We start from the raw sequence: 22,147 nt of genomic DNA, 5'->3' as shown, positions 1-22,147 counted from the left end.
TCGAACTCAATTTCGCCGGTCGTTCGATATATCGAACACCGTACTACGCACTGGAAAGCGTGCCTTCCCCAGAGACATCGCATCCCTCTTGGCCGTTTGCCGCGTGACGTTTTCAAGCCACGCGCGGAAGGAATGAGAGGGGACAGCGCCGCGCCCATTCGCCAAGGGCGCGCGCATTTGCAGTTACCGTTTCCTGCGCGCCAACACATGATGTTTGCAAGCCATGTGCGTGGGTGTGCCCATTCTTTTGCCGAGCTCTGCCGCGTGACGTTTTCAAGCCACGCGCGGAAGGAATGAGAGGGGACAGCGCCGCGCCCATTCGCCAAGGGCGCGCGCATTTGCAGTTACCGTTTCCTGCGCGCCAACACATGATGTTTGCAAGCCATGTGCGTGGGTGTGCCCATTCTTTTGCCGAGCTCTCTCCTTCAGCACGCGCTACGCATGCCCCAAGCCAGCTCAGCCCGTTTTCAGACAGACGTGGGACGCTTTCTCCAGCGTGTGTTGCGAACCCTCTGCGCGCGGCGGCTGACGTGGCTATGGCGCCTGCGGACGTTAAGAAGCGGCAGCTCTCTGTTTTGTTTTTTTTTTTTGCAAGAGTCGTTCTTTCTTATCGTTGTGCTGTACGCGCGACGTAGCGTTAGAGTAAGATATGGCGGCTGCGGACGTTAAAGGGACACTAAAGAGAGAAAGGAAGGGGGTTTGCATCGATAGAATGCCAGTTCCTGATTACAAAAAGACCACTCTTACTGAAAACAGAGCTGTTATAATGTAGTAAAGAAGAATAACAGAAATACAGGTATCGCCACCACAGCCAAACGGCCGAGGCTCGCAACTACAAATCACGTGACGCACTAGGGATCCCGGAGGCTGACAAATGCGAATTATGTTGCATGTTTGAATGCGGTAGTACGTTTTTTCTCAAACATGATAACACGCTTTTATCATACGTAAATGACGGTGAAAAGACAACGAAAATGTTGCAAGGCAAATACAAAAATATACTTGGAGGCGCCACAGGCGCCCACTTCAGTTTTGGTTATGTTTCGGCTCAGGCATTTCGTGCGCACTCGGATAGTTTGTTTGAACCTGCAGCGCCTGAATTACGAGCTTGGAGCAGCAGATGCGCCTTGATGGTTCCCATTTGAGCATTCGGAGGCACAAGCGAGCGAAATCCGCTACCGCCGACACGCTCCTTCGTTCACACTTCTGCGCCAACATATCGCCGCCGTTGCTGCTTCGACTGCGACCTGACCGCTTGACTGCAGCTACGTACGCCACGAAAAGCATACATATGCTAAGTACCGAAGGAAAAACGCATTATCATTCAATTGTTCACTAAATCATGGCACATCTAACTAACATATACTGCGTCAACAAGACCTTCAACGTGCTATTTGCAGGCGTCGTAAACAAAAGGGGCATACTTGCCGCTCAACCCAAGGAGAGCGTCGATATAGTGCGCTCGTCGCCCGGCGAAAAAAAGGGCCTCGGGTAAAAAGTAAAAACTAAAAATAATGAAGCGCCAGAAATACATTACAAAAGGTTAAAAAAAAATCGATTTGTAAAAAAAAAAAAAAAGAAAAAAAGGAAAAAACTGCCAGTAGCGGAAGGACTCGAACTTGCTACTGCTTGCTCCGTAACGTTCGGCGCTAACCGCTCGGCTACGCCGCGCCACAGGGACCTTGGAAATATTTGTAGTTTTTATGTCATGGCTCCATTTACAATAAAGTGTTTCTGCTGCCGGTTTAAAAATCACAACTTCTTGATCATCGGCGCATGCTGCCTGCTCTCACATCTTGCAACTAATGTTCTGGATGCCTATGCGCACTATATTGTGCACTGGATCCATTTTAACATGTGGAATTTCACAGCGCTGGCAAATGTAGTGGCGCTGGCACTTCGGTCATGTTCTGCTACCGTGGACGTAATTTTCGCTGACAGCGGAGCTGTGGCACAAACCTTGAAGGAAAAAAGTGCGACGAAGCTTCAAAACTGACAAGCGCAGCAGCGAGGACGCTATTTTGCTGGTAACTAAATCTTATTTGTATGTAAACATGTCGGGAAGCGTTGCGATGACCGAGGGCTCGGTTTGTTTATACATAGTGCAAGAAGGAGCGCAAAAGCTTGAGAAACATGTAAAGTATTGTGCATTACAAGCACTCTATGTTTTTTTTTTCTTCCTTCATGGGCCCATCGCTCGGTAAATTACTCTCTTCATCGTTTTATTTATTTCGGCTGAGGCCGTCATTGCGAGTACGCTGTTGCCATGTTGGCCCTTGAGGGATGCGATGCCGCGGGCCGCGCCGGCTCGTTAGCTATCACGGAGTCTCCGCTTACATCATAGTGTGCGTCACTCAACTCCAACTACGTAGTCGGAGGGCACAGTTTGAATTCGACCGGCAGGAACAAGAAAAAACCTAACTTCTTGTCGCAATATCTCAGCAATTATTAGATTTTTTGCTGCCGGATATGCGGCGACAGTGTCACCAAATGTAGTTTATTAGATTTTCATACCATCTTTGGCTGTCTTTAGTTTCCCTTTAAGAAGCGGCAGGCTCTTTTTTTTTTTTTTTGGCGGGAGCCGTGTATCTTTGCATGTATGAATCAAGGGAAGCACGCCGTCAGCTGCTGCGATCATGACGCCCGCCCCAAGGGCGGCGTGATAAATCGAACCAGACTTGTGCAATCAAGCCATCACGGGCACTCTGCCAAGTTCGCTCCCCGCCACCGGAGGAGCTATAAAAAGATAAACGCGCCCTGACGTTATCGCTGCGCAACATCTTGGCACGCTGCCAAGAAATGAGCTGTGGATGCGACGACCGAAATGGAGTGACGCGCGGCATCGGCATGCAAGCGAAAACGCTCGCGATTTTCTGCCGCAGCGACACAGAAACCTTGTTTTGAGCTGCCGCGGTGGCTCGAGTGGCGAGTGGGACGCAGTTCCAACAAGTTGGAAATTTTTCCCTCTGTCGCTGCCGCTCGTCGGTGAGATCGCTCAATCGCTTGCATGTGAGCGAGCTGGCCTTAAAGCATATTTTTTTTTTCAAATTCTCGGGCGCAAAAGTGGAGAGAGGGTTCATTATGCGAGTGGGTTGATTACGCGGCAAATACGGTATTGTTTTTTCGCATCGTAAGTGCCGTCACAAGCCAATTTCTGTATATCGAATTATCGATATATCGAACTTTTTCGCGATCCCCTTCGAATTCGATATATCCGGGTTCGACTGTATTCTGGTCTGATATATTCAGCGCCCGATGCTCTGAAGCGAACAACCATGTTCAACGCGCGTGACGGTCAGGAAAAAAAACGACGACGAAGCTCTCTCTCTGACGCTCGTGCGTGCTCTTACAGAAGTGCAACGACTGATCACAGAACGTTCCATTGACTGTTGATGGCGTAGCGCCCTGCTCAAGGACTCCTATTACAGATTACTCAGTAGTTGGTAAAGGAGTACAACAACAGCGAGTTGCTAGGTAGAAAGTCTGTTTGAACGTTGTGACGGCAGCACATTAAATCCAGGTGCCCGCAGAAAAATTCTCTGCAACACTCACCGCTCTATCATTAGGTTCAAGCCATCCTTAACCCAACAATTTTTTCGCTATTAAACCTCCATAGTGGTGTCTCAGTGGTAGTGCGCCCGACTGCTGATTCAGAGATCGGGGGGTTCAATCGCAGCCATTTCTAAAGGCGCTCTTCTGCTGTGGGATTTTACTGCACGTTAAACAACACGACGTGGTGAACGACACAGCCCGCCACTACATCATCCGTAATAGGCGATATCGCTTTGGTGTATTAAAACAGGTATGCAATATTTTTTTTTTTGCTTTAGAAGGCTTCTGCGCATCCGTAACAGTGGTTGTGAGCCCAGTTTGCTTGAGAGAAATGCTCAAATGTTTGAGAAACACATCTTCCCAGCCCCTAATTGTTGGTGAGGTGCTGCGTGGTGAAACGCTGGATTTGTTAGTGTGCCGACGATGGAGAGATGCTGGCATGAGCGCACGTGCGAGTGGCGAGAACGACGAAGTGCTTGCCGGGCATCAGGAGCGGAGAGGTAATGTGTTAGGAAAGAGATATCGAGGAAGAGAGGAGAATAAAGGAACGTCATTCAAGCGTAGAGGTTAGCAGAGGACGGATGTCTAGTTCGTGCTGCCAAAAGGCCTCTCTTGAATTGCCCACGCAAGATGGAGCGCTTCCACTGACATCTACAACGCAATGGGATTCAAGCGTAGAGGTTAGCAGAGGACGTATGTGCGGTTCGCGCTGCTAAGCGGCCTCTCTAGGCTCACCAGTGTAAAGCTGGCCTGATTAAGCCTTCAGCGCGACAGGATGTCATAAGCGGGTCTCGGAATTGGTTATGCTGCCGCTGCCAAGTTCCTGGAGCTACCAATGCAAGTCCACCTGCATCTCCTTTGGGTCCCGTTCTGTTACTGCTTCCAACTGGAATGCATTCTTGAATGTAGCACCACTGACTTGAAGCAGCTCATCCAATCGCTTCTGCCCTGGCTACAAGACACACCTGCCTTTTCCTAGACGTTCCTTATCTGGTGAACACTTTCATTTAACTTGTAGTGTTGTGTGCATTTTGTATGTGTTTTTCTTTTTCTTTATGTGTAATTCGTCATTGGCATCTTTGCTTTAAATTATAAAAATGGCTTTGTTTTGTTTTGTTTCATTTGTTTGGGAACTTGTTTGAACCTGCTCGCAATAGCGCTCCTCCTTTGCACTTGGGAACGCATTCACTAAATCTGCGACATTGGTTACACTATATAGGGAGCTTGCATGATGTTGTCGTTGGCAGCAGGCGGCGGGCAGCGCAGCCAGGCTGAAGTGAGCAAGTAACTTGGCGTTTTCAACAATCCGCCAAGCAAACACGCGGCTTTTCGTGCGCTGCCCTTACGTGCGTGCAATTGTCGGGAGATTCCTGAGGAACGTATGCGTCGACACTGTGCCCCAAAAATCAGGCGCGCTATGGAGAAATGCAAAGCAGTGCATCGCAGACCTGTTCAAGCTACGCCTCTTTAAGCACGAACGAATGGCTGCACTATGTGCCTGGACCTGGCCGCCCGTTGACATCGCCGTCATTCATGATTTCCGTTCTGGCGAGTATAGTTTGATACTTGCCCGGATTGGCATCGATCTAGCTTGTGTTGGCCCGTGCGAGCCATTCGCGGCGGCGGCGCTAGTTGAATCATTTGCCTTCTCACCCTCATGCGGACGTATTTTTGGAATCGTGAAGAACTTGCAGTCGGCCTGCTCGATCGTGCCAGCATCGGCTGCGTGCACTACGCGACCATGTAACGAGTCTGTGTGGCAGTGCCGTGCTGCGTCGTCTGCAGCCAACGACAACATCATGGTGGATTACCCAAGATGCATCGCTTCATGCAAGCTCCCTATATTACGTACATATTGAAAAAATACAAAAGAAAGCAATACGTTTTGTTTACAATAGCTACGGACGCACATCAGTAAGTGACCTCTTAAACAGGGCTGCTTTAATATCTATAACCGAAAGGAATCGCGTTTCTCGACTAAAGTTCTTATATCAATTGGTCAAAGGTCATTTTAAAATTAACATTGATGGACTAATATCTTTCTCTTCAGGTTATTCTACAAGACAACGTCACAATCTTACAATCACCCCTTTCACCCAGCGTAATAACTGCTTTAAATATTCTTTCTTTCCGCGAACAGTAACGGAGTGGAATCAACTTACTAACGACGAAGTCTTACAGCTATCTGTAACATCATTTATCGGCAACCTCAGTGCACAATAATGTCCTCTGTCATGCATTCCCGGTTCCCATTTTTGAACTGAATTTAATATTGTGATCGTTCTGGTGCTCTTTCTTCATTTAATTAATTCCCTGTTGACCATGTTCACTGATGACTTGATAGTAGTGTATTTATATGCCCCAAACCTTAGTGTACTTTTTTTGTTGTGTTACGTCATTGAGCCTTTCATTTTTGCTGTTGTGTTTTTTTGCTTATTATTAATTTGTGGCCTTTGTACTTTTTTTTCTTAATATTTATACTTACCTATTTTCTGTATGCTCACCCTGCGAAAATCCCTTCCTGGGATTGCAGTATTAATAAATAAATAAATAAATAAATAATACACCTAGATCAATGTGTTTCACTGGTAACGCCCATTAGAATCCCTTTTCGTCTAAGTGCTGTCTTCTGGGCAAACTCAATTCTGACAAGGGGAGTAAAATAGCTTCATACGGACATAACTATCGGTGTTTAGTTTGGGAATACAGTTAAACCTCGGTATAACAAACTTCAGTATAATGAAATCCTCGATATAACGAAGTTGCAAAAAATACATCACATAATGCCCATTGGAAACCATGTATATTTTACCTCGATATAACTAAGTAAATGTTTCAGTAAATTCACTGCAATGATATCTTCAGATAAATAAATTTTACCCAGAAGGACAAAAATTTTGGAGAGGAGATGACGGTCGAAGAGAAATCGTTGCCAGCGCGCGAGACTTGGGTAACTCACGTGGACGGGCCTCCCGGGGCGCACAGCATTCGCTCCCTACAAGCAAGAGTATCCGCTTGAGTATCCCTACAAGCCGCTTGAGTATCCGCGCCCCCGCTCTCCCGCTTTTTTTTTTCTCTCTTTCTCTGCCTTTTTGCTTCATCACAAATAGAGGAGAGCGGCGGCTCCGTATCCCCTCCCCCTTTCCTGCTCTGCTCACTCCTTTGCTGCAATCCAAAGGAACTCTTCCCCATGCCTACGAAGGCCGATGCGTCAACGTGCACGCCAGTCTGTATTCCTTTCTCGCACGGCTCTCGCGCGGCCGCCACTTCCGCAGGCGTCGTTTGTGCGCTGCTTGCCGCTAGGTTTGCAGATTCCGACTCTCCTTTACTTTGGTTTCCCACGTGCGTTGCCGCGACTCTTCTCCTCTACGACTCTTCTTCGCTTTGTCACTGCGTCACGGCCAGGGTCCTTTGCAGGAGGACCCAGGCAGTGACACTGACGCCGAAGACGGCGAAGCCCCAAATAACCGTGAAGTGCTTGACGCAATAGACGTGCTGTGGCACTACGCGAGTTTAACAGGACCGCAAGAAACGATGAAATCCCTGTGGGCCTATAAACGTAGCATGAGGCCATCTCTGATAGCTAAGTAGACGCAAAAGAAGGTCACGGATTACTTTCAGAAGAAATAAAAACGAAGTCCTTACAACTGGCAAGTGCTTTGGCAATGTTTCAGCCTGCTAGGCATGGAATTTACACTGTCAATTTTTACGACTTCGTTACATCGAGGTTTAACCGTAAATACATCTTTATAGTCACATGATAAGATGAACTGCATTTCTTTAGGGATAGTTTTATATTCGGCACCTGTTTTGGAAGTAACCCTAATATTTTGTTTCGCATAAAATTGAGTCACTGCTCAATAATTACAGTGATAAAAAATGTTTAGCTTTTAAAATTTCGTGGCAGAACCTGACAGCGCCCATGTGCAGTTTTTTTTATAATGCCTTCACAGCGAATGCTGCATAGGTTGCACTTTAATGTTGCTGAAAATTAATCGCTGATAGTTCTAAATTTTGTGAGGTGTGTAAAAGTTCTCTTGTGTGGTGAAATTTATTGGCATTGTGAAAAAAATATTTACACTACTCATATCAACATCACACACATCAGAAATTTCTTATGCTTTTCTCGGTTTGAGGAAATAATTTAGAGTCATTGGCACAGTTCTACACTATCAGATACTCCGACATTGGCCGCAAAAAGCACCCGTCTCGTTGCAAGCTCAGCAAACTCAATTCACTCAGCGCTCTACACGTGAACAGTCAGCTTTCATGTGCGGCGAAGTTTCCTGCACAGTGTCGGTGTAATCTCATTTTTGGAGAATAAATGCGCCGAGTTGTATAGTCAGAGTTGATCAGTCTACGGCAACCCGCCTGTGTGCTGTCATTGCTACATTTAACCAGCTTATTCCTCGCGTCAAGTACGATATAATAACCAGGCTGTCTTGATTCATTCTTAAGTACTGGAGGTATCTGCGTGGGCTTGATACTAAATTTGCCTGTCTCGTTTGTATAAGACACACGCACACTGTTGAAAAGGCGATAAGAAAAATAAAGTTGTGATTAGGCAAGTGGTACATTTCAAGTCCAAGGATCAAGTCTGTGAGTGCGGCACAACGCAAAAAGCGTGCAAAGCAATGCCAGTAAATCTAAAAGATGGGTGGTTGTGTATCTTGTTTTTCTTGCTGCAGTGGCGATGATTTTTTTCTACAACACTGGAACACTCTGAACAGTAAATCACTACTACATTCCAGAAGGCACATTTTCATCGCAACAAACCTGCCGTAAACTGGGAAGCAGACCTACGCCGCAAATCCACACCATCGAAGCGCCACCTCTAGGTTGGCCTCGCTGCGAATACCCACTTCCAAGAAGTGAGTATAGTCCAGCTGAGCCCATGCAGTTTCATGTTATCTCGATGACCATGACTGGCTCCCCACTCTCTTATTTATTTGGTTACTATCAGGGCCATTGAGGCGTTACAGATAGGAGTGGTTTAACTACTTATACAAAAATTAGAACTAAGGAGAATTTTTTAACATAGGTGATGAAGAAGCGCAGATTTGAAAGCTTCGGGTTCGGAAATGGAGATGATGCAGGCAGGCAGGTGGTTCCAGTCTGAGCCGGTCTTGGGAGATAAAGAACGCTAGCAGACGACGGACCAGGAAGAGGAGGACACACACATATGCGCTCACGGTCCATCGTCTGCTAGCGTTCTTTATCTGACAATGAATAACCAACTCGCTCAGCAACATACCCTGGTCTTGGGGAGGAAAGAGTAGAGATACTGATTAGTCCTGCAGTTTGGAACATTAACTTTAAAGCGATGGTCAATGGAGGAAAGCAGCATGCTTCTACTACACAAGGTTGCCTTGCTCAGCTCTTATGTGGCCAAGCATGCATGAGCCCAACGCTAGCAGCATCCTAAAAGCCCGATGGCACTTTTGCTTGCCCACTGGGACCCCCCCTTCCAAAAGTGATGGCCTCTCAATCATCACCTGGCGGCCCAATGCCTCCAGCTGCTTGGTCCTCTGGTGCACCGTGTCTGCCTCTGCGTGCAGGCGCTCTTGGAGCTCGGCACAGGCCTCTTCTCGCTGCCGCAGCTGCTCCAACACCTGCTTGCGCAACTCGCCCTGCACAATGCCCAAGGTCACTCAACGTGCACTCAACATGACCAGCATCAAGCGATGTATGGACCCTCTTCAGAGAATTAGCCCTTTCTAGATTGAGTGGCGTAACTAAAGGGTGGGCCACCCTAGCACAGAGGCAATGGGGCGCAAGATTCCGTTTGGCCTCCCACAACCTGCGTTTTCCTTCCGGAACATGTTGGAGTCTACCCAATGGCAGCATTGGGATCCTAAGGGACCCCGTGTAATGCTATCGCATCCTACACTACAGGCAAGACTGAAGTGCATTCAAGTAGCAGAGTGAAGGGCCAGAATTAAAGAGAGCATGAAAGGCCACGGATATCTTAGTGGCATGTTGAGAACAAAGGTATGTGCCACCAGAAGGTGGCTGCCATGGAAAGAAGACGAAGTGCCAAATAGTGCACCACCACAAAGTGGTGCAATGAGAAGATACAGAAGGGTGACTACCACAAAAGAGGCTGATGGCAAGAAACAGCACAACAAGGCGGAGGATGCCACTGAATAGCAGGAACAGGAGAATTAGCTTATTTGATATGGCTGGTACCGACGCTTTCAAGAATGCTTCCTAATTGCTTGGACCAAGTTCATTAATTAGCCCCATGGAATTTCGACTACTCCTGTGGAAGTGGTTTTTCCATAAATGCTGCGCTGCTTAGTTAGACATGGACAAAGGAATTGGACAAACGCTGAGGTTAAGTGCAATCTACCTAACTAAGCAGCGCAGCATTTATGAGATGTTCCAACTAGCCCAGTCCCAAGCACTTCTTGCTTTTTCCAGCTAACACCCATCCATTATAAACTCCTTTCCCTTACACTGCCATTTGCCATGCAAATGCTCAATGCATATAAAAGACTCAACTGATTCTACAGCATCACCTGAATTGCTTGATGCTTTCTTTAAATCTAGGCTATCCAGGTGAGACCCTTGATTTCCAAACCAGACAAGCCACAGGCCTGCCTGGTGAACAAGTGAGGAATTTATATCTTTCGGTAAAGAGCAGTTAGAGAGGTGAGAACGGTGGAAGTTGGCAGCACATCCATCACTTCTGGCCACTAGAGTTTCTGCAATCTGATGTGCACTCCAACAAATGGCCCACAAGTGCTGAATCCCTGGCACAGGTGACATACCCTAAGCTTAAGCTTTTTATTCTTTAGAAATTTGTCCCTTTTCTTCTCTGTTGCAGTTCAAAGTAAAACAAAAAAGCCTAACAATGGCTTGACAATGCCTTCATCTCAAGTTGATCAACAAATTTCACAATATGTGCAAAACAAACAAAGGTAAAAAAAAGGGAAAAAAATTATATACATGTCGAAACCATTGGCAGACTTTAAACTAACTATGGCTGAACTCAATCAGACAAGCAATGGCTCAGTTTAGCATGGTTAACAAAGCCACAAGTTGTTTGTGCTGCAGGGCTGACACAATTATGCAAACCATATGTTCACAGCATACTGTCTGCCCATCTTTTCTTCAACGCCACCCTCAGCAGAACACCTCCAGCCAGTGCATTTCCTGACGCCAAGAGCAAAGAGCTCTGTTTTAAATCAGTATCAATACCACATCGTGTTCAGCACATCCTCCATGAAACCCAGATCTGGACTCATTGCTAGCTAACTGTAGCTGGATTATCAAGATCAGCGCACGTCCAAAGCCGAGTGTGGTCTCTGTGCTTGCAAGGTCAAATGAAGGGCGAGCCCAGGCATGCCACGACTTTTGCATTGAGCACAGCTCCTGCTCCAAAAAATAAAAACTCTAGGTATGCTCATTTTTCACCTGCGCACACAGCAGAAATAAGATGCATATATTCAAGAAAAGTTACAGTGCAGGTAAAAAGGAATGAAAAATAATTACAGGGTGTCTTCCGCTGTGTACCAGATTATGTCTAGAAAAGCAAACACTCAAGAGAACCAGTGATAGATGATATAGAAGCAAGAATAGAGATTACTAGTGTCTTCATGTGGGCTAGTCGGTGAGGAATTATGGGAAGGTGCAGCGTGAAGAAAACAAGGACCACAAGACATGGGAAACAGGACCAGTAGCGCTAGTCCTGTTTTCCTTGTCGTCCTTGTTTCCTTTGTGCTGCACCTCTCCACGAAGAAAGGAGAATACACTTTTCAGAAATGTACAAGGTGTTCCCAACTGAACAGTGCTGGCAAAGTGTATCACTGCATATTGTGACTGTAATTAGTTTATGTAAAAGGTATCCTGCTTTTTTTTTTTCTTTTCCTTTTGCTGCAGGTTAAGTGAAGGGGTTTCAGAGCAGCTAGTTCTTTGATATAAGGGTGTTGTTTCTTTTTGCTGATGGCTGATTACTTGAGAGGAGCACAGAGTTGTACAGTTTAGGCAGTGGCATTAAGTTGAGTGCATAAACTATTCAGCCAGAGTGTGCATCACAGGCTAAATGTGTAATTATAGGTGCTGCCTTTTTATTTCGTAATCTGTGTTATTAATTAGGTTGGTAGCAGTTATAGCGATGTTTTATTTTTGAAAAAAAAAAAAGAAAACGTGGAGACTATGGTAAAGCATGGTTCGATTTATCGCGCCATGCTTGGAGCAGGCGTATTCCACTGCTACAAAATCATTGGCAAGGCTGATAGCTGCAAATGCCGTTTGAAGCGAACAATGCTAAAAGCCGGTGTCATGATTGCAGCTGACCGCGTGCTTTCGTTGATTCATAGATGCAAAAATGAACGACTCTGGCAAAAAAAAAAAGAATCTGCCGCTTCGTAACGTCCGCAGCCGCCACAGCTTACGCTGCGCCGCACGTTCAGCACAACAAGTAAGAACAACTCTCGCAAAAGAAAAACAAAAAATTGCTGCTTCTAACATCCACAGCCACTACGTCGCACGTTCAGCACGACGGCAAGGATGAACGACTCTAGCAAAAAAAAAGAAAAGAAAAGAAAAAAAAAGAAAGATCTGCTTTTTAGCGTCCGCAGACGCAGTAGCTTATGCGCCACGATAACACGAGACGCGCGTCGCACGTCAGCCACCGCGCGCAGAGCGTTCAAAACACACTGGAGAAACGTCTGCCATGGGCTGAGCTGGCTTGTCCGCACATGCGTAGTGCGTGCTGCTGCGAACGAAGACCGGGAAAGAGAGAGGAAGGGAAGAGATAAAGCTCAGCAGAAGAGTGGGCACACCCTTGGGCTTCGCTCTATCGCGTTTTTCCCCTCTCCTGGACACCACGGCTGCATTTTGTTCCCTCTCATTCCTTCACGCACATGACTTGCAAACATCCCGTGCTGGCGAGCGGCGGCAATCACCGCAGATGCGGGCGCCTTTGGGGAAAGGGTGCGGCGCTGCCCTAGACCAGCCGTCACCGAACTGTGTCCTCTCATTCCTTCTGCGCTTGGCTTGAAAATGTCATGCGCCAAATGGTTGAGGGTAATGCGATCGTCTTTGGGGAAGGCGCACGGTCCAATGCGTGGTGCGGAGCTGAATATACCGAACGACCGGTAAAATTGAGTTCGATATATGACGCAGCTTTCCTATACTTTTACATTGGATTTTCAAGGGGATATTCCGCAAATTTGATATAATCAAAATTCTAATTATTTGGGTTTAATATATCCGGGTTCGACTGCACTATTCAAAAAGAGAAGAAAATAGTACCCATAAAATGTCACAAAAGTAGCAGATAAAACTGAACGAACTGCTCTAAAGAAACAAAGAAAACATGAAGTAAGAATAACTAGCACGTAAGCCTCATCAGAGTGTGCATAATCTGGTTTGCAGGCCATGGCTGTGGGAAGGTGCTTCCAATCTTTTGAGGAAATAACGATATAAAATGTGTTCGTACGGTGGTGAAAAAATGGATCCAGTTTTGTGCTGATGATCAACTCGAAAGAGCGATAGGTCGTGATGAGAAGTGTGTGCAGAGTTTGTGAAAAAGGCTTAAGTGCAAAAATTTTCTATGTTGTGCAAGAGAAGAAAACAACAAAAAAGACATTAGGGAGAATTTCAAGGCTTGCTTCATAAAGGCGCAGATTATTAAAAAGTGTGATTTGGTGGCTCGGTCTTAGGGCAGAAGCACCTTGCCTTGCTTTAGAAACAGTTATTTAGAAACAGTTATATCTGTGCTCCATTGTCTCAAATATATCAGGGCTTCGTTATTTGCTTCAGGTGTGAGCTCAGGCAAATGAGGTTAAAGTAAACTTGTTTATCCTGTGTATACAGTTAAACCTGGTTATAGTGAAATTGTAAAATTCCCACAATTTCTCGTTACGTGCAGAATGGAAACTAGAGTAAGAGCTGAACATAAGGAAAACTGTCTTGATAGTGTTTACAGTAAATGCTCGCTACTAGAATCTATGGAAGCAGTGAAATGTTTCACGATCGTGCTGGGGGTGTGGCATGCCTCTTCCTCTGACTCTCGACGCATCTACGAGGGGGCCAGGGTAAGTGAAAGTGATCGCTGGGCGAGGAGGCGCCTTCCCACATGTCCCCTCATACCCGCCATTGTTCTTGGATGCCACGAAATCCCATGCTTCGTTGGGTCCAGCTGTGACAGCTGGCTGGGCATGGTTACCCCCACACAGTGCGAAAGCTGAGTGGCTCACCTGCTCTTGCAAGATGCGGCTGCAGGTGGCCTCGTGGTCAGCACGCAGCTGCCGAAGCTCGCGGCGGTGTTCAGACTGCACCAGGGCCAGCTGCTGGTCGTGTTGGGCCAGGGCCTCCTGGCGGGCAGCCCGCTCCTGAGACAGCCGGCCTGCACAATTCATTACATCTGCAAAAACATGCCCACAAAAGGTCGAAGCAAAATGCAACATGAAGATGGGACTAGCACATGAATGTGCATGAAATGACAAAAGGTATATAAAAGTCATGGGATGCGAGTAGTTTAGTCATGAGTCAGTCAGATCGGAGATCCAGTGTGGAGTCCATAACTTGTGTACGTCATTCAAAGTCATGACGTGACACCCTAACAGCTATTAAAGAGCAGACAACGCATATGCTTTTGCATTTTTTCAATGCAAAGTGCTCTCAAAGTTTTTCTAATCGATTTCGAGGCTCCTTTGACTTCATGATGTAACTGGCACTCTACTTTTAGTTAACTGTTTAATTAGGGCTGCCAGATTAAAGCCTGCAATACAAACACCATACACATTTAGGACACAGTAAATGCACTACGGTGCAAAAGGCTCAGGAGAAAAAAAATTATTGATGCTGTCCACATTAAGACTATCTTGCAAGAAATTTTATTCTTCTTATAACTAACAAATTGATAAACAAACCACTAACTCACCTGTCAATACAAAAGTTTAGTTTAGAATGTTGTCACACCCATAAGGTGTGCCTTATCTAAGTGGAAGTCGCAAATGAGATGTTTGCTTCTTGGTTAGGGGCTGTTTATAACTTGAGGTTAGACTTTCCAGCTCAAATTGAAAAGAAAAACAATAAAAGTGTGCCAAATTTGGCCTTACACAAACAAGGTCAGAGTATCTACACCTCTATAGTACCTCTATAGTAAGCCTCTATAGTAAAGCCACTTGCACCAGCAAAAATATTTTCTGTATCAGTTTTGGCAATGGCATGGCCCTAAAGATGCTGTACACTAATTAAACGACTACTTAATAAACATGTCTTGTTGCTTTATGAAAAAAGAAAACAAAATATACATTCAGAAATGCCTTCCATCCCCCTTTTACAGTCTCTATTAGTAATTTTTTTTTTTTTAAGTTATAACTTTCTTTTCTTATGGAAGTACCTCTTTTGCATAAATGCAATGTGACTCTGAATACAATTAAACCTGGTTATAACAAAGCTGTAAAATGTCCGCGATTTTTCGTTACATCCAGGTTTTCTTTACATGCAGTTTTCGCTAGAAGACCCAAAAGGACAGTGCAGAACGAAAACCAGATTATGAATTGATGTAAGGAAAACCATCTTGAAAATGTTTACAGAAATCAGAATTATTTGAAGTCGTAGAAGCGGTGAAAATTTTCGCGATCGCTCTGATAGCGCGGCGCGACTGCGGCGGTACCCTCCACCTCTTCTGCGGCTCGCGCGACGTGTCTATGAGAGAGCGGGGATAGAAGGAGGAGGAGAAATCAATCTGGGGGAGAGCGCGTGCGTTGGTGCCGCTGCCTCCGCACGCGCGCTCGCCTACCACCGTTGCCTAAGGAAACTGACTCTGCCTTGCGTTGCCAGCGCGCTCCGCTGTTCCCGCTACCGACGCGCGGTAGCCCGCAAGCAACCGCGTGGCAGCTTCTGACAGCAAAAGCAGCGGAGACTACTGCGTCTGCCAAGCAGGCGTCGGTCCTGAAACGCGAAGCTCTGGATCAACTGCGGTCACTCGTTGCTATAGTAAGCGGTCCTCTCACTTCAGTTCGTGTTTTATAGTCCTGAATTTTGCGGAGTTGCGCCAAACTTCCAGTGACTCGGCACTAGCTGAGAGACAGTCGGCGCCGTGAGTTTGTTATATCAAGGTCAACCGCCGCGACATGTTCGTACATGGAGTTTTCAAATGCATGCACTTCAATGGGGTCGGCGTTGGGGACTTGAAAAACTTCGTAATATCGAGGAATTCTCTACCTGGAAGTTCGTTACATAGAGGTTAACTGTATAATGAGCTTGATTTCTAGTGAAAACGAAAGCCTTGCGTGAAGATGGCAAATGTCTTCTGCTGCTTCTGTCATTTAAGAGGCAATAGATATCACGCGTGAAAAGTTAAGTTGAAGACAACACAGGGGACGTCAACAGATATGAATTGTTAATAAAAACAGCGCGAACAGCGTTTTTATTAACAATGAATGTTTACCAGCTCACCCAACAAAGTATCTTGGTAAGAGATATGAAGAGTGCAGAGTGGGCCAGAGATGTAACTGACATTCGAGTGGAAATCAAGAAGAAATGGGCGTGGGCAGGGCATGTCATGTGAAGAGATAATAACCAATGGGTGGCAAGGGTAGCAATCGAATACCAAGGGAAGGAAAGCGTATCAGGGGGCAGCAGAAAGTTAACCAGCCAAAGGACGAGACATAGGGAAGAAGAGGACAGGACAAGGCTGCACTAGCAACTGAATGTTTATTGAACGGAAGAAAACAACGAAGACTCCTTCCGAAAAGCATGCGCACAACCCAACCGGTGGAATGGCAGGAAATTGAGAAGAAGATGAAAAAGAAAACTCAAAGCCAATTCAAAGTCAAGGCCTAACTAACGACTTTTCTAATAGAGCGAATTCCTTACAATGAAGGCTAACCGATGCCTTAGCCACACACTTGTCCTCAGCCTTAGCAATGTAATATGCTTCAACCAACTCTCGACAGAATTGTTTACCATTGCTGTAAACTAAACCCGTATTATTAAAATCAGGTGCACAAAGGGACGGGTCATGCTCCGACTTACACTCTCGGAATTGCACATGCAGCGCCAGATTAGAACTCGCCTTCCCTCCTCGGCCTCGATTGCCAAGAATTTTAAAAAGGTGAAAGCGAAGCCATCGTCTTACAGGAAGCAAGCTGTCGCTTGGTTAGACGATCACAACCTGAAGGTTTTAAGTTCGAGGTCGAAGGCAGCTACAGACGCCAACTTGAATGTTTTCTTCTCGGCGAAGACGCACAAGACGGACATTCCTTTCAGGACCATTGTTTAGGAACGTCGAACCTGGCACTACGAGATTTCGGGATTTTTGAAGAAGCATCTAAAGATGTTGAAAGTTAAGGACCCATTTTTGATTCCGAGTTCTTCTAAGGTGCTAGAATTCTTAATGGATAGAAATCAGGGTAGGTGCTCTGCAATGAGCATTGATGTGGAGGACTTATATTATTCTTTGCCACAGGACAGACTTCTAGGGTGTGTGCAAGACTGCATCACTGTAGATAATGATGAATTGGCTTTTATTAATGTGTGTGTTATATCGGTTGCTAGTTTCTTGGAGCTGTTATCCTTGTACCTTAGTTCCTCTTTCGTCTGTTGGCAAGGCAGCATGTACATCCAGAAGTCGGGGGTATGCATTGGGTCGCAGGTCGCTCCTGTGCTCAGCGACATTTTTCTGTCTAAAGTTGACACCGCATTGAAGCCAGGTTTGGATGCCTTCGGTATAGTAGTGTTTCGCTACGCTGATGACTACCTTATTTCTTGGATAAGGATGGTTTCCATAGTTTGGTGCAAGATGTGATACGAATGTTCAAAGAGCAAGGTCAGGGCCTGTCTTTTACGTAAGAGTTTCCTAAAGATCAACATACAGTCGAACCCGGATATATCGAACTCGAAGGGGATCGCGAAATAGTTCGATATATCGATAATTCGATATACGGAAATCGGCTTGCGACAGCACTTACGATGCGAAAAAAACGATACAGTTGAACCTCGCTACAACGAAACTGACGGGGCGCGCGAAAAATTTCGTTAAAGCGAAATTTCGTTGAGACGAAAACAGTCCAAAAACACTGTGAGGTTGGACCACATAGTGCCAAAACAGGTCAGCCACCCTGAGCTGGCTTTGAAATCATTGATGCCCAGCATACAGGCATAACCAAGCGCCTTTTGCTGCAGCATGTTTCCGCTGACCGGCATCTTCTTTGCGCGCACGTCGAGGAACCACGTGTAGAGAGCCTTCTCAAGGTCCTCGTGAGCCGCTTGCGTCAGCTTTTTCCGCTTCGCGGATGTCCCCGAAGAAAGAGCTTGCGCTATCGCGTCTTTCGACTTCAAGATCGTTGACAGCGTGCTCTGTGAGATGCCGAAATCCGCTGCAACATCTCCCTTTTTCCTGCCGCTGGATGCCGCGCTGATAATCCGTGCCTTCTCTTCAAGCGAGAGGAACTTCCGCTTTCTAGATGAAGTCGCCATGCTCGCATTCATTACAGCGCACTAGCAGCACAAGCACGAGTGAAAAAAACTAGGGCAAACGCGCTGCTGTTGCCAGGCTGCTGCGTCCTTTGGCAACGGATTGGTTGCGGCTCTGGATTGGAAGAAAACGGGAGCTTGCCCCCGCGCCTTGTCGCAAGGCAGCCAGCCCAATTGTCATCAACACCAAGCTATGGCGGTGATCATGTGCGTTTCAGTGAGTGGATTAGTTGGGCCCCGCGAATGTTTAGCGAAACAAAGCAGCGTGGGCCTATGGAAGTACATAGATGGGCGGCGATATGCTTGTTTTATTGTAAGATATATTTTTAAATCGAGCTTCGCATAGCAAAAATTTCGTTGAAGCGGAAACGCGCCCCAAAAATGATTCGTTGTGATGAGAAATTTGTTCCATTACTTTGTATAGCAAGCTGACGGGGAATTGGAAATATTTCGTTGAAGCGAAAATTTCGTTGAAGCGACGTTCGTTGTAGCGGGGTTCGACTGTACCGTATTTGTCGCGTAATCAACCCACTCACATAATGAACCCACCCTCCACTTTTGCACCCGAGAATTTAAAAAAGAAAAATGCATTAAGGCTAGCTCGCCCACATGCAAGCGACGAGCAGCAGCGACAGAGCGAAAATTTAAAACTTGTTGGAACTGCGTCGCTCGAGCCACCGCGGCAGCTCAAAACAAGGTTTCTGTGTCGCCGCGGCGGCAGGAAATCGCGAGCATTTTCGCTTGCATGTCGATGGCGCGCGTCAGTCCGTTTCAGTCGTCTCATCCACAGCTCATTGGCAGCGTGCCAAGATGCTGCGCAGCGATAACGTCAGGGCATGTTTATCTTTTTATAGCTCCTGCGGTGGCGGGGAGCGAACTAGGCAGAGTGCCCGTGATGGCTTGATTGCACAAGCCTGGTTCGATTTATCATGCCGCGCTTGGGGCGGGCGTCATGATCGCAGCAGCTGACCGCGTGCTTTCGCTGATTCATCATGCAAGGATAAACGTTAAAAAAATATAAAATAAATATCCCCACAAAAAAGAAAAAATCCCTGCCGATTTTTAACGTCCGCAGCCGCCATATCTTACGCTATGCCGCGCGTACAGCCCAACGATAGAAAAGAATGACTTTCGTAAAAGAAAAGAAAGGGAAAAAAAAAAAAAAAACAGCTGGCGCTTCTTAACATCCGCAGGTGCCATAGCCACGTCCACCACCGCGCTGCCGCACGTAGAGGGTTCGCAACACACGCTGGAGAAAGCGTCCGACGTCTGTCTAAAAACGGGGTGAGCTGGCTTGGCGCATGCGTTGCGCGTGCTGAAGGAGAGAGATAGCTCGGCAAAAGAATGGGCACACCCACGCACACGGCTTGCAAATGTCATGTGTTGGCGCGCGGGAAACGACAACTGCAGATGCGTGCGCCTTTGGGGAATGGGTGTGGCGCTGCCCAGACCTGCTATCGCCGAACTGTCCCCTCTCATTCCTTCCGCGCGTGGCTTGAAAACGTCACGCGGCAAGCGGCCAAGGGTGATGCGATCGTCTTTGGGGAAGGCACGCTTTCCAGTGCGTGATGCGGAGTTCGATATATCAAAAGACCGGTGAAATTGAGTTCGATATATGATGCGGCTTTCCTATACTTTTACATGGGATTTTCAAAGGAATATTTCGTGAGTTCGATATAACCAAAATTCGATATATCCGGGTTCGATATAACCGGGTTCGACTGTATACAGTTTCTGGATTTAGACCTGTGCTTTGAAGACAATCAAGTGTGTTGGAGCTACAGCCCCAGGTCAGGGAAGCCTCTGCTTAGCTTTGAATCGGACCACTCGAGGTTGGTAAAAGGATGGATTGGCGGTCGCATGCATCAAGTCCTCATTACTTAAATCTTGCCATCACCAAGTTGAAGATGCATTTTCACAACAAATTTGAAGTTGTTGGCGGCAGGCTTTCCAACTGTCCATCTCGCTCGTCTGTCAGAACGTGTTTTAACACGTTCGAGGAAGAGCAAAACGGGGCAGGTTGATGTTGGTGTGGCGACGCGGCGAAAGAAGGTGGCTGCCATACCTTACCTCCATGGCGTTTCGCACCGACTCAAAAAACTGGCGGCAAGGTATGACGTTGACGTTATATTTACAGCGAGAAACAAGATAGGAAGCTTGTGTGCCAGAGTTTGAAAGGGGCTCGACAATGTGGCTCATGAGTTTTCGTTGTGCAGTGTAACATAAGAAAAGGTTCACTACCTGCAGAAAGAATGTGGTTTATTGCATTCCGCTCAATTGTGGCCGGTGCTACTACGGGCAGACAGGCAGATGTCTAAATGTGCGCCTGACGGAGCACTCTAATTCTCTGGGAGGGAAGGCGAGTTCTAATCTGGCGCTACATAAGCAATCACGAGAGTGTAAGTCGGAGCATGACCCGTCCCTTTGTGCGACTGATTTCAGTAATACGGGTGTAGTTTACAGCAACGGCAAACAATTCTGTCGAGAGTTGGTTGTAGGGTTGAAGCATATTACATTGCTAAGGCTGAGGACAAGCGTGTGGCTAAGGCATCGGTTAGCCTTCAATGTAAGGAATTCGCTCTATTAGAAAAGTCGTTAGTTAGGCCTTGACTTTGAATTGGCTTTGAATTTTCTTTTTCATTTTCTTCTCAATTTCCTGCCCTTCCACCGGTTGGGTTGTGTGCGTGCTTTTCGGAAGGAGTCTTCGTTATTTTCTTCCGTTCAATAAACATTCAGTTGCTAGTCCAGCCTTGTCCTGTCCTCTTCATCCCTGTGTCTCGTCCTTTGGCTGGTTAAATATGAACCCTTACCAACTTGCCCAGTCGTCAACCTAGCAGAAAATTAGTTGGGCGGATGAAGTTAAGAAGTTTGCAGGGGTCAAGTGGATGCAGCTAGCACAAGGCTGGGTGCATTGGAGAAGTATGGGAGAAGCCCTGCAGTGGGTATAGTCCAGCTGATGATAATGATGAGGAAATGTGAAAGGCAGTCAAGTGCAGCAAAACCACACATGGCCAGCAGGCGATGGAGTGCACTTCTGAGCCCTCCAGCCCACCTTGTAGGGTGTCCATGTCGGCGAGGGTGCGACGGCATGCCTGGGCCTGTGCCTCTGCTTGCTGCTGGGTGTGGCGCAGCTCCTCCTCCAGAGCCTGCCTCTCAGTGTGCGCCTGCCGCTGAAACTCCTCGTGGGTGGCCGTCCGCTGAGCGAGCAGCTGTGCCTGCTCCCGGGCGTGCGCCTCCCGCTCCTGGCGCACCTGGCTCAACTGCTGGCGCAGCTCCTCCGCCTCCTGGGAGAGGGCCTCCACACGGGAAGTGGCCTCCAAGAAGGGGTAATGTATATTTATTTTCCACATCATTCCAATTTGTTTTTGCCTGCCAGCCACACAAGTGGATGGTCACGACCAGATACAGCACCCAAGCAACCTTTGTTCAGGTGCATGTACAGCCTTGGGCAAAATGAGGCCGCCATATCACCGATAAAGACTAATGGGCTGTGAAATGCTGTGACAAAAACAGCATTTTAAAGGTTATTCAGCCTTTATTGACGGCATTAATTTAAGAAATGAAACAAAACTTCTTTGGTTTGAGAGCTTTTGACCAAGACTGTACCTTTTGACAGCACAACTCTGGCAAGTGGAAATGTTGGTTGATTTGGTTTGTGGGGTTTAATGTCAACTCGGGCTATGAGGACGCCGTAGTGGAGGAATCAGTAAATTTCAGCCACCTGGGGTTCTTTAATGTGCCTTGACATCGCAAAGCACACGGGCACCAGCTGCAACCTGAGCAGTTCATTCAACAAGTGCCTATTTATGCACTGACATTTTCATTTTTTGTGTTTTATGCAACCACTCCTGCAATGTCTCAAAACCTGAGAGAGCGGTATCTGTAAATAAATAATGACAAGTATAATTTTTCAGACTAAATGGACATCAGCAATAATTTGCAGATCGCTTTTATATAGGGGTGAGCAAACATTCAAAATTTTGATAATGAATCAAATATGTTTTTCGGTTCATATTACATTCCAAACCTTAATTTTTGTAGTTTTCAGAAGTCTAAAATTATCCAATATACAATCAAGAATTTTTTAATTTTTCAGCACTGCTAAAATTCTAAGGTCTATGGACACAAAGTAAAAGTAAACTCTGTATAATTGGGCCTC

The 22,147-nt window shown here is 46.5% G+C and overlaps 1 protein-coding gene across 8 annotated transcripts in view; it reads right to left on the bottom strand.

Moving 5' to 3' along the window:
• LOC146201321 (uncharacterized) overlaps nucleotides 1–22,147 on the bottom strand; it is a 464,239-nt gene that overhangs the window by 183,084 nt on the left and 259,008 nt on the right. For all 8 annotated transcript variants that reach the window (XR_014705310.1, XR_014705311.1, XM_084595762.1 and 5 more), the window contains 3 exons: nucleotides 21,041–21,302; nucleotides 13,761–13,909; nucleotides 9,048–9,182 (listed from right to left, as the gene is read on the bottom strand). Coding sequence is in view for 6 of the 8 variants with exons in the window: in XM_084595762.1 (XP_084451888.1) it covers nucleotides 9,048–9,182; nucleotides 13,761–13,909; nucleotides 21,041–21,302 (546 nt within the window). In the remaining 2 variants the exon portion in view is untranslated. The remainder of the gene's footprint in view (nucleotides 1–9,047; nucleotides 9,183–13,760; nucleotides 13,910–21,040; nucleotides 21,303–22,147) is intronic.

This window comes from Amblyomma maculatum, chromosome 2 (assembly GCF_055883805.1).
Source record: "Amblyomma maculatum isolate TAMU_Amacu chromosome 2, ASM5588380v1, whole genome shotgun sequence".
Taxonomy (NCBI): Eukaryota; Metazoa; Arthropoda; class Arachnida; order Ixodida; family Ixodidae; genus Amblyomma; species Amblyomma maculatum.
This window is presented reverse-complemented; position numbering and strand designations above follow the sequence as displayed.